The sequence below is a fragment of the Bombina bombina genome, chromosome 3 (genome assembly GCF_027579735.1).
Source record: "Bombina bombina isolate aBomBom1 chromosome 3, aBomBom1.pri, whole genome shotgun sequence".
Lineage (NCBI taxonomy): Eukaryota > Metazoa > Chordata > Amphibia > Anura > Bombinatoridae > Bombina > Bombina bombina.
The window spans coordinates 275,491,251-275,509,214 of NC_069501.1; the positions used below are offsets into that span (position 1 = coordinate 275,491,251).

The following is a 17,964-nucleotide window of genomic DNA, read 5'->3' on the forward strand; positions in this document are numbered from 1 at the left end:
GGAGCAATTCGATTCACAATCTTTGGATTCAGAACATTGTTTCTCTAAGGTACAGAATAGGTTTCAAGGTAAGACCACCTGTGAGAAGGTTTTTTCTCTCACGCATTCCGGTAAACCCAGTGAAAGCTCAGGCGTTTCTGAAATGTGTTTCAGACCTAGAGTTAGCTGGGGTAATTATGCCAGTTCCAGTTCTGGAACAGGGTCTGGGGTTTTATTCAAATCTATTCATTGTGCCAAAGAAAGAGAATTCTTTCAGACCAGTTCTGGATTTAAAAATATTGAATCAATATGTAAGGATACCAACATTCAAAATGGTGACTATAAGAACTATTCTGCCTTTTGTTCAGCAAGGGCATTATATGTCAACAATAGACTTACAGGATGCATACCTGCATATTCCTATTCACTCAGATCAGTTTCTGAGATTCTCTTTTCTAGACAAGCATTACCAGTTTATTGCCCTTCCATTCGGTCTAGCAACTGCGCCAAGGATCTTTTCGAAGGTTCTAGGTGCCCTTCTCTCTGTAATCAGAGAACAGGGTATTGCGGTATTTCCTTATTTGGACGATATCTTGGTACTTGCTCAGTCTTTACATTGTGCAGAATCTCACACGAATCAACTTATGTTGTTTCTTCAAAGACATGGTTGGAGGATCAATTTACCAAAAAGTTCCTTGATTCCTCAGACAAGAGTAACCTTTTTAGGTTTCCAAATAGATTCAGTGTCCATGACTTTGTCTCTGACAGAAAAGAGACGTTTGAAATTGGTTTCAGCCTGTCAAAACCTTCAGTCTCAATTGTTCCCTTCGGTAGCATTATGCATGGAGATTTTAGGTCTCATGACTGCTGCTTCGGACGCGATACCTTTTGCTCGTTTTCATACGAGACCACTTCAGCTTTGTATGCTGAACCAGTGGTGGAGGGTTTATACAAGGATATCACAAAAAATATCCTTAAATCCCAATGTTCGATCATATCTAACTTGGTGGATGGATCACCATCGTTTAATTCAAGGCGCCTCTTTTGTTCGTCCAACCTGGACTGTGATCTCAACAGATGCGAGTCTTTCAGGTTGGGGAGCTGTATGGGGATCTCTGACGGCGCAGGGGGTTTGGGAATCTCAGGAGGCGAGATTACCAATCAACATTTTGGAACTCCGTGCGATTTTCAGAGCTCTTCAGTTCTGGCCTCTTCTAAAGAGAGAATCGTTTATTTGTTTTCAAACAGACAATGTCACGACCGTGGCATATGTCAATCATCAAGGTGGGACTCACAGTCCTCAAGCTATGAGAGAAGTATCTCGGATACTGGTATGGGCGGAATCCAACTCCTGTCTAATTTCAGCGGTTCACATCCCAGGTGTAGACAATTGGGAAGCGGATTATCTCAGTCGCCAGACGTTACATCCGGGCGAATGGTCTCTTCATCCAGAGGTTTTTCAACAGATTGTGCAAATCTGGGGTCTCCCAGAAATAGATCTGATGGCCTCTCATCTGAACAAGAAACTTCCCAGGTATCTATCAAGATCTCGGGATCCTCAGGCGGAAGCAGTGGATGCGTTATCAATTCCTTGGAATTATCATCCTGCTTATATCTTTCCGCCTCTAGTTCTTCTTCCGGAAGTAATCTCCAAAATTCTAATGGAGCGCTCATGTGTACTGCTGGTGGCTCCAGCATGGCCACACAGGTTTTGGTTTGCGGATCTCGTTCGGATGGCCAGTTGCCAACCTTGGACTCTTCCGTTAAGACCAGACCTTCTATGTCAAGGTCCTTTTTTCCATCAGGATCTCAAATCATTAAATTTGAAGGTATGGAAATTGAACGCTTAATTCTTAGTCATAGAGGTTTCTCTGACTCAGTGATTAATACTATGTTACAAGCTCGAAAATCTGTCTCTAGGAAGATTTATTATCGGGTTTGGAAGACTTACATCTCTTGGTGTTCTTCTCATAAATTCTCCTGGCATTCTTTCAGAATTCCTAGAATTTTACAATTTCTTCAGGATGGTTTGGATAAAGGTTTGTCTGCAAATTCCTTGAAAGGACAAATATCTGCTCTTTCTGTTCTTTTTCACAGAAAGATTGCTCATCTTCCTGATATTCGTTGTTTTGTACAGGCTTTGGTACGTATCAAACCTGTCATTAAGCCAATCTCTCCTTGAAGTCTTAATTTGGTTTTGTCAGCTTTACAGGCTCCTCCGTTTGAGCCTATGCATTCTCTGGACATTAAATTACTTTCCTGGAAAGTTTTGTTCCTTTTAGCTATCTCTTCTGCTAGAAGAGTCTCTGAGTTATCTGCTCTTTCTTGTGAATCTCCTTTTCTGATTTTTCATCAGGATAAGGCGGTGTTGCGGACTTTATTTCAATTTTTGCCTAAGGTTGTGAATTCTAACAACATTAGTAGAGAAATTGTTGTCCCTTCATTATGTCCTAATCCTAAGAATTCTAAGGAAAGGTCATTACATTCGTTGGATGTAGTTAGAGCTTTAAAATATTATGTTGAAGCTACTAAAGGTTTTAGAGAGAATTCTAGTCTATTTGTTATCTTTTCTGGTTCCAGGAAAGGTCAGAAGGCTTCTGCCATTTCTTTGGCGTCTTGGTTAAAGTCTTTGATTCATCATGCTTATGTGGAGTCGGGTAAGTCCCCGCCTCAAAGAATTACGGCTCATTCTACTAGGTCAGTCTCTACTTCCTGGGCTTTTAGGAATGAAGCTTCTGTTGATCAGATTTGCAAAGCAGCAACTTGGTCTTCTTTGCATACTTTTACTGAATTCTACCATTTTGATGTGTTTTCTTCTTCTGAAGCAGTTTTTGGTAGAAAAGTACTTCAGGCAGCTGTTTCTGTTTGATTCGTCTGCTTATAATTTCAGTTTTTTTCATTATAAGATTAAAACTTTTTGATTTGGGTTGTGGATTATTTTTTGCAGCGGAATTGGCTGTCTTTATTTTTTCCCTCCCTCTCTAGTGACTCTTGCGTGGAAGTTCCACATCTTGGGTATCTACTATCCCATACGTCACTAGCTCATGGACTCTTGCTAATTACATGAAAGAAAACATAATTTATGTAAGAACTTACCTGATAAATTCCTTTCTTTCATATTAGCAAGAGTCCATGAGACCCACCCTTTTTTTGTGGTGGTTATTATTTTTTTGTATAAAGCACAATTATTCCAATTCCTTAAATTTTTTGATGCTTTCGCTCCTTTTTTATCACCCCACTTCTTGGCTATTCGTTAAACTGAATTGTGGGTGTGGTGAGGGGTGTATTTATAGGCATTTTAAGGTTTGGGAAACTTTGCCCCTCCTGGTAGGAATGTATATCCCATACGTCACTAGCTCATGGACTCTTGCTAATATGAAAGAAAGGAATTTATCAGGTAAGTTCTTACATAAATTATGTTTTTTTTCCTTTTCTTTTTTTAAATAAAAAAACTGATCAGAATGCCACAGTTAAAGATAGGTGAAACTACTGGCAAATGTTATGTTGTCAAAAAACAAACAAATGGGAAAACCATAATAAAAAGGATAACAAAATGATGCATTGTTTTAACTAGCCTAGATACTAGTTTCAATAAGAAGCTCATATTTGTGGGGTAAAAACATATACACAAGATGCTGCTGTTGGGTGACACTGAAATGCCTTCTACAGTTTTTTTTTATATAGGGCTTTTCTGTAGTATACAAGTCTTATCTTATCCAAAAGACATACCAGGTATAGAATATCAATCAGTTTCCATTTTGGAATAGGAAAAAGGCCTAACCCAAGGCAGAACTTTTGGTCTATCTGGCTAAGCAGAGTGAAGCAGATGTACAAAGGTCTCCATGTCTAAATTATATCTGAACAACAATAATTATAGAGTTTTAATTGAAAGTGATAATAGCATAAGTTATGTCTCTAGATTTAATGCACAAATCATTTATACTTAAGAGATCTTCGTTACACCCACAGGGCTTTGCATTGGGTGACGCTTCAGATGCTCTGTGTTCCAGTGGATGAGGACGTTCCTGAAGTTTCCGATATGGTAGTGAAGGCAATAACTGGTACGTTTAGCATTAAAGATTTGCATAGTTATCTGATTAGTTATGTTTCAGCTGTGGACAATCTGCTAATTATACTCTTTTGTTAGAATGAAAACTCTGTGCAATAGATTGAGTTACCCTTTATTCTGCTGTTCAGTAGCTTTTATTAGTATGTCACAAGTCAAAATTCTGATTTATTTTGCTTATAAAACTGGTTAAATAAAAACTATCTTTACACATTTTACATTAATACTAAAACTTCAAAGAAACATATGTTTGTGCACAACTAATACAGCAGTATTAATATTCACTGAATGATCAGCATACCGTATAGCTGGTGGAATGGAACACCAGCCTGACAAGGAATAATTTATCAAACAGAAAAGTCTGTTTATATATTTGAGAATTTCCTCTCTTACATAGAAGAAAAAAATATCCTTCTAATCAGAGTTTCTACACACTCCTTATTAGTGATTCTTCTTAATCATGATTTTCAAAAGATAAAGTGAGATATCTCTACTAGTGTTACTTTATTTCCCATATTAATACGTGTTCCTATTTATGTCTTGCTTCAAACAGACTTGCAATAGTAAGTCTTGTAACGGAGCAGAAATGGCCAAAAGCACAGTTGGTAAAGGAATGTATTTGTGGCAGTAGACCACAACTTACAGAAAAGGAGAAACTAAAGCGCTTGAATGGACAATCTCTCTACAGTTTTTATATCCTAAGTGTTTGTATGCTATGCCAATTTCACTGCAAATTCTAGGTAAGAATCAAATCAATCATACATCTTAGATATATTATAAAACATAAGGACACCCAAACCCAGCCATTTTGTGTTTTTGTTAGCTTTTAGGTTTTAACAGATTTCTCAAACTCTCCTTTAGAAATACAGTTTTAATCAAAATTATTCAACCACCATTGCAAATCAGGTTTATTGTCAACATTTACAGACTTTCAGCTGTTTGCAATGAACAAATCAAACAAAAGCAATTGAAATAGCTCAACACAACAAATGCTTCAAGTGGTTTCCCCAAATTCAACTGAAAATGCAACTTTTAATGAATTTTGCAGTCAAAATTATTCAAACCCTTTGTGGCAAGCATCTTTAGTAGTTAGTAGAGCACCCTTTTGCTGTTATGACCTGCTGCAAATGAGATGCATAGCCAGACACCAGCTTCTGGCAGTGTTCCTGATGAATCCTAGCCCATTCCTCATGAGCAATGGCCTCCAGTTCAGTAATATTCTTGGGTTTGCGTACTGCAACCGCCTTCTTCAAATCCTCCAGAGATTTTCTATGAAGTTCAAGTCAGGTGACTGTGATTCCCACTGTAGAATCTTCCAGGACTTCTTCTGCAACCAAGGCTTGGTTGAATGTAAGGTATGCTCTTGGAAGGTCCAATGACGCCCAAGCTTCAGCTTGCTCACAGATGGGATGATGTTTTCTCCTAGGATTTCCTGATACTTGAATGAATCCATCTTGCCTTCCACACGCTGCAGGTTTCCAGTGCCAAAGGATGCAAAGCAGCCCCAGAGCATTACCGAGCCACCACCATGCTTAACTGTAGGCAGAGTGTTCTTTTCAGCGTATGCTTCATTCTTCTTCCTCCAGACATACCGCTCAGCCATCCTTGTTTGTGAAGGGCGATGATCTCTTCTCTTAACTTTTTTTTCCATTCTTTTGACATATTTCTAAATTGCGGTCAAATGTGACACTCAACAAACCCTTAGCCAGTTCAGGTATTTAATGTGTTCTAGCTTAAGCACACCTGGTGCAACTAATGAAGCCATTAATTAGTTGCATCAGATGTGCTTGAGACAACACCTGTTATGCATATTTGTGCTGTTGTGAGGGATTCTATTCAGAGGGTTGAATAATTTTGAGACTGCAGAATTCATTAAAACTTGCATTTTCAGATATATTTGGGAAATCACTTGAAGCATTTGTTGTGTTGAGCTATTTCAATTGCTTTTGTTTGATTTGTTCTTTGCAAACAGCTGAACGTCTGTACATGTTGACAATAAACCTGATTTGCAATGGGGGTTGAATAATTTTGATTACAACTGTACCTCAACTTAGCTCCGGTGCACTTCTGTTCCACTCCTACAAGGATCTTAATGTGCTTATACATTAAACACTCATGACCACTCTCTGTTCAATTGTAGTGATCTTCCTATGCCCCCCACAGCAATTTTCTTCTGCACTAAACTGCCACTTCTAAACCTTATAGGTTTTTGACTAAGGACCTAGCAGCTAGTATAGAATTACATGTAAGTGTGTATGTATAGTAGTGAGCCAGCGCTTTAGGTCCTGATAGTCCGTTCCTCTGCTCCAGGATTTTGTAAGCAAATACAGCCTGAAACAAAAACTCATGAAGTGGAGCTTTAATAATTATGGAAAATCCGGTTTAGATACTGTTCTTCTAGCCTAATAATTGGCGGATTATAGAGGCATCCTCGGGAGCTCTAGGAAAAGTGTCCTTTCAAGAACGCTGCTTGGACACGCCCCCGGGCAAGTAAAATTTTAAAGTTGCTAGCCCGACTTGTAACCTGACTTTTCAAATCTGACTATAATTAGCCATAGACAGTAAAAAATCACTCTTTCCCAGTAGATATTTTCCCAAAGTTTTATTTCTAAAGCAAGGCTGTGTTGCTAAGTTACTACCAATGTTATCATTAGTGGATGTTGAGCTTTTTTATGTTAGTTTAGAGTTATGTGCAATGTGGAGATATCTTAAAGGGACATAAAACCCAATTTTTTTCTTTCATGATTTAGAAAGAGCATGCAATTTTAAATAACTTTCTAATTTACTTCTATTATCTCATTTGCTTCATTCTTTTGATATCATTTGCTGAAAAGCATATCTAGATAGGCTCAGTAACTTCTGATTGGTGGCTGCACATAGATGCCTCATGTGATTGACTCACCCATGTGTTGCAACGTGGTTGGTGAACAAATATCAAAAACATAAAATTTATCTTGATAAAGGCTACGGCCGAAACGCGTAGAGCTGCCTACACTCTGAACACTGCATTATAGTACACAAGGACCGACTAATACCTAACCTCAACTCAGTCGGTATCTAAAGATAGATAGCCGGGCAATTTGAAAAAGCCGGTTATTTTGAAAAAGCCGTTTCTTTTGAAAAAGCCGGTCAGTTTGAAAAAAAGCCGGTCCTTTAAACTTTGAACTCTTTTTTTTGCCGCCAAACGGATCCAAAATCCAACTGCTGCTACACACTCGTTCAGCTAAGGATCCAAAAGTCCATACTGACAGAGAGTATTGGGACACCGCAATTTCCAAGAAATTTCTCCTTCACTTGCGAACATAAGTCCATACTGACAGAGAGTATTGGGACACCGCAATTTCCAGGAAATTCTACAGGACCCTCAACAAAGAAAACTTTTCTCCATTTGGAACCAGATACCTGCTATCAGACCGGAGTCCATACTGATAAATAGTATTGAGACAACCGCCATCCACAAAAAAACTTCTAAGTTCTTTTTTAGCTATTACTAATAGCTTATCCATATGATTGTCTTCCAACGGATCCCACCAAACAACTAAGTAGTTTTGAGAACCACTACTTTCTAAGGTACTTTTAAAAGGTGTTACAAGGCACTTTTTGACAATCAACCGCTTTTATCAAAAATTACCCTATCTTAGGTTGTTTTATACAATTTTACTAGGTCTTTATTTTTATCCACTGCAGTGCGATACACATATAACATATATATTGTGCAAATATGTATTTAATGTCTTTTTAATCTGCCTATTTTAAATATAAACCATATGGTATTTAAATATAAACCATATTGTATTTGATCCTATCCTACTTGTATTTGTTACAACTTGTATTCGCTACATTTTTACAATATAAATTGTCACATTTTGTACAATACCTCAGTTTTCTTTTTATTATTTACATTGATTTTCACAATCTTATCATCTTATCATCACACAAACTAGTTATCACATATAAATGTTATGTTTTTGATATTTGTTCACCAACCACGTTGCAACACTATTAAAAGCACTTTGCTATTATTTTTCAATTAATTGAAACCTAGCTCCCCTTCACTTGTTCGTTCTAACTTTTACATCGATAACTATTTGGAGGAATTGTTATCATTTAGAAGGGTTTTAGAGCATAATTTTTAACCACTCAAAAATTATTTTGTTCACTAATATCTAACTAGTTTTAAGGTGCACTTGCTCCATCCTGCTTTTAAATACTATTGACTCACCCATGTGCATTGCTATTTCTTTAACAAAGGATATCTAACGAATGAAGGAAACTAGATAATAGAAGTAAACTGGTATGTTTTTTAAAATTTCATTTTCTACCTGAACCATGAAAGAAATATTTTGGGTTTAGTGTCCCTTAAAGGTCAGTGAATCCTTGATAAGAAAAGTAGAAAGTAGACGACACCAAAAAAAACCCCAAAAAAGAGTCAATGTGAAAAAGAAAAGCGAAAGAGGTTTTTCGAAAACAGCTGGATAATAAATGACAAGGGAAAAAAAAAGTCTGGCTGTTATATGACAGTTCAAAACAGGCTATGCTGTGTAGCATATGCCAGGACTTTTACAATACTGAATGAGCAAGGTTTACTTTGCATTTTTAAATTTAATACTAACAGACACCAAATTAACGTTTCTTGTGGGCGTGGTAATTTATATATATATATATAACACTCACACAGGTAGCCCTCAGTTTACGCCGGGGTTAGGTTCCAGAAGGAATGGTTGTAAATAGAAACCGTTGTAAATTGAAACCCAGTTTATAATGTAAGTCAATGGGAAGTGAGGGAGTTAGGTTCCAGGCCCCTCTCAAAATTGACATAACACCTAATACATTATTTTTAAAGCTTTGAAATGAAGACTTTAAATGCTAAACAACAGTATAAACTTAATAAAATAATCACACAACACAGAATATATAATTAAACAAAGTTAAATTAACAAAAACATTTGCTAAAACAGTATTATAATCTAATAAAATAACCACACAACACAGAAAATATAATCAAACTAAGTTTAATGAACAAAAACATTTGGTAACAGCACCTAATAAAATAATTACACAACAGACTGCATCATCATCAAACTAAGTTTAATGAACAAAAACATTTTTTTTACTTGCATTTTTCTGCAAACAGTTCTCTGCATTGTTAGCATGTTAGATAATATTGAGTCTGCACCTATTCTATGCATTTCAATCTGCAGTGATTAATAGGCAGTTAGGCACCCTCACCTCAAGCTACTGGACAGGAAGATAATATGGAAGTGCCTTCTAGATCTTGTTTGCTCGATAGTTCTGGTCTGCTCTGTGTACACAGATTAATTTCAGGCTGTAAAGCTTGCTTAACTTTGCTGCAACACAAGCGGACAGCTCCACCTACTGGCTATTTTAATTAGTGCACTGCTTTTCAATGCATTTCAATAGCACTAAATCCAAAATGTACATAAAATAACTCATTGTGTAAACAATTTACAAATCTAGACAAGTCAGAAGACTTGCTTTTACCCCAGAAACTCTTTGATTACACTGTTTCCAATGCAGCAAAGGATTCTGGGTGAGATATGCAAATGAGGTTCACAATGACTCACTTTTTTACTTCTAGCCTGCTTTTTAAGGCAAACTACCCTTTACGCCATAGCATATTTTAAATTGCTGTTGTATTTCCCCCAGAAAACAACTTTATCAAGCAGTGATTCAACCTACTCCCAACTGATGAGTGGCAATAACCACGAAACAGCTGTCCTGGGATTGGTCTGAATCACTGTACTACCCCTAGCTAAGCTTAGAAGCTGTGTAATGCGGCGATGCTATGGCGTAAAGGGAAGTCTGCCTTAAAAAGCAGGCTAGAAGTAAAAAAGTGAGTCATTGTGAACCTCATTTGCATATCTCACCCAGAATCCTTTGCTGCATTGGAAACAGTGTAATCAGAGAGTTTCTGGGGTAAAAGCAAGTCTTCTGACTTGTCTAGATTTGTAAATCTCTCTCTCTATCTATATATATATATATATATATATATATATATATATATATATATATAATGTATATGTATTTCTTTCTTTCTTATGACACAGTGAGTCCACGGAATCATCAATTACTGTTGGGAATATCACTCCTGGCCAGCAGGAGGAGGCAAAGAGCACCACAGCAAAGCTGTTAAGTATCACTTCCCTTCCCACAAACCCCAGTCATTCTCTTTGCCTTCAGTGCAATGAGGAGGTGAAGTTTAGGTGTTAGCTTCTTCTATCAAGATTTTTTTGTTTTGAAGCCAGGGCTTTGCTCTGATCTTCCCTATCTACTGGGTTTAGCTGTATTCCACGTTAGTCTCTTCAGTAGGGCTGTGGTAGCTTTTAAGCAGTCAGAAACTTGTGGGGTGGTCCTCACTGTGTTTTCCTGACAAGTTGCTGCCCTGTCATAGAATACCAGAGTAGGCTTACTCTGTTCTTCTCCTTCCATAGGTCTCTGTGAGGAGTGGCTTTCTCTCATACCGGTGAGATGTCCTTCCTGTCGGACAGGAGTGCAGGTAAGTGCCAATTTGAATTTTATTCAGTTTTTCTGGCGCATGAATTTTTCACTGCACCATATTTGGGGTAAGTTATCCTGAGCTCAGGATACATTAGACAGGGGCAGGGCTCTGCTGTGTTACGGTGGTGTAAGAGTGTTAAAAATTAAAACAAGTTTTTATTTTTGTGGTTCAGTGCTCAACTTATGAGGATCAATTGTTACGGAGGTGGCACAATTTTAATAGGTTTTCGTTTCGGGCCGTTTCTCGGCCATTCCGTGACATCGCAGGGGCTGAGTTTCTTCTCCGGCTTCAGAGTGCTCTAGCTTTGCGCTCTTTTTCCGGTTTCCATTACTTACCAGCTTTACATGCAGTGGAATAGCGTGCTGGTTCTGGAATTCAGTCTCCTTCAGCTTAACGCTGAGGTGTAGAGGGGCCAGACGTTTCTTTAACTGCTTTATTAAAAGACTTTGTTAAGGGATCGTTTTTTAAGAGGGAGCTTGTGTTGCGGTTTGTAAACCGATCTTTGCTGTTTAAAAATTAAAGAGACAGTACTTGATCTTATAAATTAGAATAATAAAATCCTTTTTCTCCTACATAGGTGTGTCCGGTCCACGGCTTCATCCTTACTTGTGGGAATATTCTCTTCCCTAACAGGAAATGGCAAAGAGGCACACAGCAAAAGCTGTCCATATAGCCCCTCCTTTGGCCCCGCCCCCCAGTCATTCTCTTTGCCGCTCTGAACAAGTAGCATCTCCACGGGGATGGTAAAGAGTTTGTGGTGTTTAGTTGTAGTTTTTATTTCTTCTATCAAGAATTTGTTATTTTAAAATAGTGCCGGTTTGTACTATTTACTCTACAACAGAAAGTGATGAAGATTTCTGTTAAAGAGGAATATGATTTTAGCACAAGTAACTAGAATCCATTGCTGTTACCACGCAGGACTGTTGAGACCAGAGAACTTCAGTTGGGGGTAACAGTTTGCAGACTCATCTGCTCCAGGTATGACCAGTCTCTTTTCTAACAACACATGGTAATGCTAGAAGACTGTCAGTTTTTCCCTCAGGGGACCGGTAAGCCATTTTCTTAGACTGAGTAACAGATTACAGGCTTATTTTTTGGGCTTTGTACTGGTAGACACTGTTGTGGGCCAAATCGATTGACTTATATCACATTTTTATGGCATTTCAAACGTTTTGTGAACATAAATACACTTTTGGGAACGTTTTAATTATTCCTGGCATTGGTTTAGACGCCTAATCTAGTCAGGAAGGCCCCTTCACTCTAGTATGCAGAGGGAGGAGGCCTCATTTTCGCGCCTCAGTTGCGCAGTTAATTTCAAAGGCAGTGCATGCAGCCTCATGTGAGAGGGTCCTGTGGATAAGAAACAGACTCCGGAAGGCTTATTTCTGTGGTGAATAACCCCTAAGGAAGGTAAAAGCTGCAGCAAAGGCTGTAGCAGGGACTGTAGTGTGTAAAACCGGTTAAATTGAACAATTAGCTCCAGTTTGCTTATTTAAGGGTCTAGAGACTTCATATTTGGTGTGCAATACTTTCAAAGCATTAAGACACTGGGGTATAAATTTTATAAAGATCGGATATTGCCTTCATAGTTTTTTTGAACATTCAGAAATAAAGTGTGTCATTTTATTATTTAAAGAGACAGTAACGGTTTTGTTTAAAATCGTTTTTATTGCATTAATAGCCTGCCTAAATCTGCCTAACATGTCTGTGCCATCAGATAGCTTATGTTCTGTGTGTATAGAGGCCAAGGTGGTCCCTCCTTTAAGTGTATGTGATAATTGTGCCATGGCGTCCAAACAAAGTAAGGACAATACTGTCACATTTAATAAAATTGCCCAAGATGATTCTTCTAATGAAGGTAGTGGGGATAGTTCTACATCCTCTCCTTCTGTGTCTACACCAGTTTTGCCCGCGCAGGCGATACCTAGTACATCTAGCGCACCAATGCTTGTTACTATGCAGCAATTAACAGCAGTAGTGGATAATTCTATAGCAAATCTTTTATCCAAACTGCCAGCATTTCAGAGAAAGCGTGATTGTTCAGTTTTAAATACAGAAAAGGATGAACAAGTAGACGCTGACGATACCTTATCTGTTTTACCCTCACATCAATCGGAATTGGCAGTGAGGGAGGGGCTGTCTGAGGGAGAAATTTCTGACTCAGGAAAAATTTCTCAACAGGCAGAACCTGATATAGTAGCATTTAAATTTAAGCTAGAACATCTCCGCGCCCTGCTTAAGGAGGTACTAGCTACTCTGGATGATTGTGATTCTTTGGTAATCCCAGAGAAGTTGTGCAAATTGGACAAATTCTTAGAGGTCCCAGTGCACGCTGATGCTTTTCCGATACCCAAGAGGGTAGCGGACATAGTGAATGAGTGGGAGAAGCCGGGTATACCGTTTGTCCCACCTCCTATATTTAAGAAAATGTTCCCCATTGTAGACCCCAGAAGGGACGCATGGCAGACGGTCCCTAAGGTAGAGGGGGCAGTTTCAATGTTAGCAAAGCGCACAACTATTCCTATAGATGACAGTTGCGCTTTCAAAGATCCTATGGATAAAAAATTGGAAGGATTGCTTAAAAAGATTTTTGTTCAGCAAGGTCTCCTTCAACCAATTGCGTGCATTATTACTGTCACCTCAGCGGCGTCTTTTTGGTTCGAGGAATTAGATAGCTCGCTCCAGAAGGAGACTTCATATGATGAAGTCATGGACAGAATTCACGCACTTAAGTTAGCTAATTCCTTTATATTGGATGCCGCTTTTCAAATAATGAAATTAGCGGCGAAAAACTCAGGTTTTGCTATAGTTGCGCGCAGGGCGCTTTGGCTAAAATCCTGGTCGGCAGATGTGTCGTCCAAGACTAAATTACTTAATATTCCTTTCAAAGGTAAGACCCTTTTTGGGCCGGAATTGAAGGAGATTATTTCAGACATCACTGGGGGAAAGGGCCATGCCCTCCCACAAGATAGGCCTTTCAAGGCTAAGAACAAGTCTAATTTTCGTTCCTTTCGCAATTTCAGGAACGGACCGGCTTCTAACTCTGCAGCCTCTAGACAAGAGGGCAATGCTGCCCAGCCCAAACCTGCATGGAAACCTGTGCAAGGCTGGAACAAGGGTAAACAGGCCAAGAAGCCTGCTGCTGCTACCAAGACAGCATGAAGGGGTAGCCCCCGATCCGGGACCGGATCTAGTAGGGGGCAGATTATCTCTCTTTGCTCAGGCTTGGGCAAGAGATGTTCCGGATCCCTGGGCACTAGAAATAGTCTCCCAGGGATATCTTCTAGAGTTCAAGGAACTTCCTCCAAGGGGAAGGTTCCACATGTCTCGCTTATCTTCAGACCAGATAAAGAAACAGGCATTCTTACATTGCATAGGAGACCTATTAAAGATGGGAGTGATAAACCCAGTTCCAACAGTGGAACAAGGTCTAGGTTTTTACTCGAACCTGTTTGTAGTCCCCAAAAAAGAGGGAACTTTCAGGCCAATTCTGGATTTAAAGATATTAAACAAATTCCTCAGAGTTCCATCTTTCAAAATGGAAACCATTCGGACGATTTTGCCAACAATCCAGGAGGGTCAATATTTGACTACCGTGGACTTAAAGGATGCGTATCTGCATATCCCTATCCACAAAACTCATCATCAGTTCCTGAGGTTCGCCTTTCTGGACAAACATTACCAGTTCGTGGCTCTTCCTTTCGGTTTAGCCACCGCTCCCAGAATTTTCACAAAGGTGCTAGGGTCCCTTCTAGCGGTCCTAAGGCCAAGGGGCATTGCTGTGGCACCTTACCTAGACGACATTCTAATCCAAGCGTCGTCTCTTTCCAAAGCAAGGGCTCATACAGACATTGTTTTGGCCTTTCTCAGATCTCACGGGTGGAAGGTGAACATAGAAAAAAGTTCCCTGTCCCCGTCCACAAGGGTTCCTTTTCTGGGAACAATAATAGATTCTGTGGAAATGAAGATTTTCCTGACAGAGGTCAGAAAGTTAAAACTTCTAAAAGCTTGTCGAGTTCTTCATTCTATTCCTCAGCCTTCCATAGCTCAGTGCATGGAAGTAATAGGACTAATGGTTGCAGCAATGGACGTGGTTCCTTTTGCTCGAATTAATTTAAGACCATTGCAGCTGTGCATGCTCAAACAGTGGAATGGGGATTATGCAGACTTGTCTCCCCAAATTCAAGTAGACCAGGTAACCAGGGACTCACTCCTCTGGTGGTTGACTCAGGATCACCTGTCTCAGGGAATGAGTTTCCGCAGACCGGAGTGGGTCATTGTCACGACCGACGCGGTCTGGGACTCTCTGAAATCTCAGGGTCTATGGTCTCAGGAAGAGTCTCTTCTCCCGATAAACATTTTGGAACTGAGAGCGATATTCAATGCGCTCCGGGCTTGGCCTCAACTAGCGAAGGCCAGATTCATAAGATTTCAGTCGGACAACATTACGACTGTAGCGTACATCAATCATCAGGGGGGAACAAAGAGTTCCTTGGCGATGAGAGAGGTATCCAAGATCATCAAATGGGCGGAGGATCACTCCTGCCATCTATCTGCAATCCACATCCCAGGAGTAGACAACTGGGAGGCGGATTATTTGAGTCGTCAGACTTTCCATCCGGGGGAGTGGGAACTCCACCCGGAAGTCTTTGCCCAGTTAACTCAACTATGGGGCATTCCAGACATGGATCTGATGGCGTCCCGTCAGAACTACAAGGTTCCTCGCTACGGGTCCAGATCCAGGAATCCCAAGGCGACACTAGTGGATGCATTGGTGGCGCCTTGGTCGTTCAACCTAGCTTATGTGTTTTCACCGTTCCCTCTCCTTCCCAGGCTTGTAGCCAGGATCAAACAGGAGAAGGCCTCTGTGATTCTGATAGCTCCTGCGTGGCCACGCAGGACTTGGTATGCAGACCTGGTGAATATGTCATCGGTTCCACCATGGAAGCTACCTTTGAGGCAGGATCTTATAGTACAAGGTCTATTCAAACATCCAAATCTAGTCTCTCTGCAACTGACTGCTTGGAAATTGAACGCTTGATTCTATCTAAGCGTGGGTTTTCAGATTCGGTTATAGATACTCTGGTTCAAGCCAGAAAACCGGTGACTAGGAAAATTTACCATAAGATATAGCGAAAATATATCCATTGGTGCGATTCCAAAGGATTTTCTTGGAGTAAAATCAAAATTCCGAGAATACTTTCCTTTCTCCAAGAGGGTTTGGATAAAGGTTTGTCAGCTAGCTCTTTAAAAGGACAGATATCTGCTCTGTCTGTTTTGTTGCACAAACGACTGGCAGCTGTGCCGGATGTACAGGTGTTTGTACAGGCGTTAGTTAGAATCAAGCCTGTCTATAGACCTATGACTCCTCCATGGAGTCTAAACTTAGTTCTTTCAGTTCTTCAGGGGGTTCCGTTTGAACCTTTACATTCCATAGATATGTAGTTCCTATCTTGGAAAGTTCTGTTTTTAGTTGCTATTTCTTCTGCTAGAAGAGTTTCTGAATTGTCTGCTTTGCAGTGTACCTCTCCCTATTTGGTGTTTCATACAGATAAGGTAGTTTTACGTACCAAGCCTGGTTTTCTTCCAAAAGTAGTTTCCAACAGGAATATTAACCAGGAAATAGTTGTTCCTTCCCTGTGTCCAAATCCAGTTTCAAAGAAGGAACGTTTGTTACACAACCTAGATGTGGTCCGTGCTTTAAAATTCTACTTAGAGGCGACTAAGGATTTCAGACAGACTTCATCCTTGTTTGTCGTTTATTCTGGTAAGAGGAGAGGGGAGAAAGCTACTGCTACCTCTCTTTCCTTTTGGCTGAAAAGCATCATCCGATTGGCTTATGAGACTGCCGGACCGCAGCCTCCTGAACGAATTACAGCTCACTCTACTAGGGCTGTGGCTTCCACATGGGCCTTCAAGAACGAGGCTTCTGTTGATCAGATCTGTAAGGCAGCGACTTGGTCTTCACTGCACACTTTTACAAAATTTTACAAATTCGATACTTTTGCTTCTTCGGAGGCTGTTTTTGGGAGAAAGGTTTTGCAAGCCGTGGTGCCTTCCGTTTAGGTTGCCTGACTTGTTCCCTCCCTTCATCCGTGTCCTAAAGCTTTGGTATTGGTTCCCACAAGTAAGGATGAAGCCGTGGAACGGACACACCTATGTAGGAGAAAACAGAATTTATATCTTACCTGATAAATTCCTTTCTCCTACGGTGTGTCCGGTCCACGGCCCGCCCTGGCTTTTTTGTCAGGCTTAGAAATTTTTGTCTCTATACACTACAGTCACCACGGCACCCTATAGTTTCTCCTTTTTCTCCTAACCGTCGGTCGAATGACTGGGGGGCGGGGCCAGAGGAGGGGCTATATGGACAGCTTTTGCTGTGTGCCTCTTTGCCATTTCCTGTTAGGGAAGAGAATATTCCCACAAGTAAGGATGAAGCCGTGGACCGGACACACCGTAGGAGAAAGGAATTTATCAGGTAAATTCTGTTTTTTTTTTATTTTTATTTTTTTACAAAGATGTACGTTCAGTTCACACCTGAAGTAGTGTGCAAGATTTGTTGTAGTGCCCATGTTCCCAACAGGAAGTGGCAAAGAGAGCACCCACAGCAGAGCTGTCTATAAAGCTCTCCCCTTAACTCCACCCCCCAGTCATTCTCTTTGCCGGCTCTAAGCAGGAAGGGTAAAGTGAAAGAGGTGATAAACTGTTAGTTTTTATTTTTCTTCAAGCAAGAGTTTGTTATTTTTAAATGGTACCGGTGTGTACTATTTACTCTCAGGCAGGAGATAGATGAAGATTTCTGCCTGGAGGATGATGATCTTAGCATTTGTAACTAAGGTCCACTGCTGTTCCCACAGAAGCTGAGGAGTACAGGAAAACTTCAGTGTGAGGAACGGTTACTTGCTATACAGCAATGAGGTATGTTCAGTCATTTTTTCTGGAAAGACTGTGATAATTCAGAAAGGCTGACAGTATCCCCATGAGGGGAAGGGTAAGCAGTAATCCTAGTCTTATAAGGGGCATTACTAGCTTGCATAAAGGGCTAAACTTATGGGACACTCAGTTTGAATGATATATAAGGCAAACGTTTGTGTGTTCTGGGAGTACTGTTTATATTTCTTAAGGGACAACTGTATTGAGGGTACACTTGGCTTTTTTGGGGGTTTTATAACCCACATGGCTGAAAAGACGCTTGGTAGATTTTTCTGAAGGCCCTAGTAACATCGAGTGAGATGGGCGGGGCCTATTTTTGCGCCTCAGTTGCGCAGTTGTTTTCTATAGACAGGCAGCAAGCTACAACACCGGAGGGTCCTGGTGAACTTCTTGGGCCTAATCGAAGCTTTATCCCCACATTATCGATCCCTAAGGGCAGGTAGGCGCCACAGCAGAGCTGTGGCAA

At 40.2% G+C, this 17,964-nt stretch overlaps 1 protein-coding gene across 2 annotated transcripts in view; it reads left to right on the plus strand.

The window, feature by feature from the left end:
* The window catches only part of RABGEF1 (RAB guanine nucleotide exchange factor 1), a 199,000-nt gene that overhangs the window by 138,005 nt on the left and 43,031 nt on the right, over nucleotides 1-17,964 (plus strand). For both annotated transcript variants that reach the window (XM_053706299.1, XM_053706298.1), the window contains exon 8: nucleotides 3,949-4,040. In XM_053706299.1, coding sequence (XP_053562274.1) covers nucleotides 3,949-4,040 — 92 coding nt within the window. The remainder of the gene's footprint in view (nucleotides 1-3,948; nucleotides 4,041-17,964) is intronic.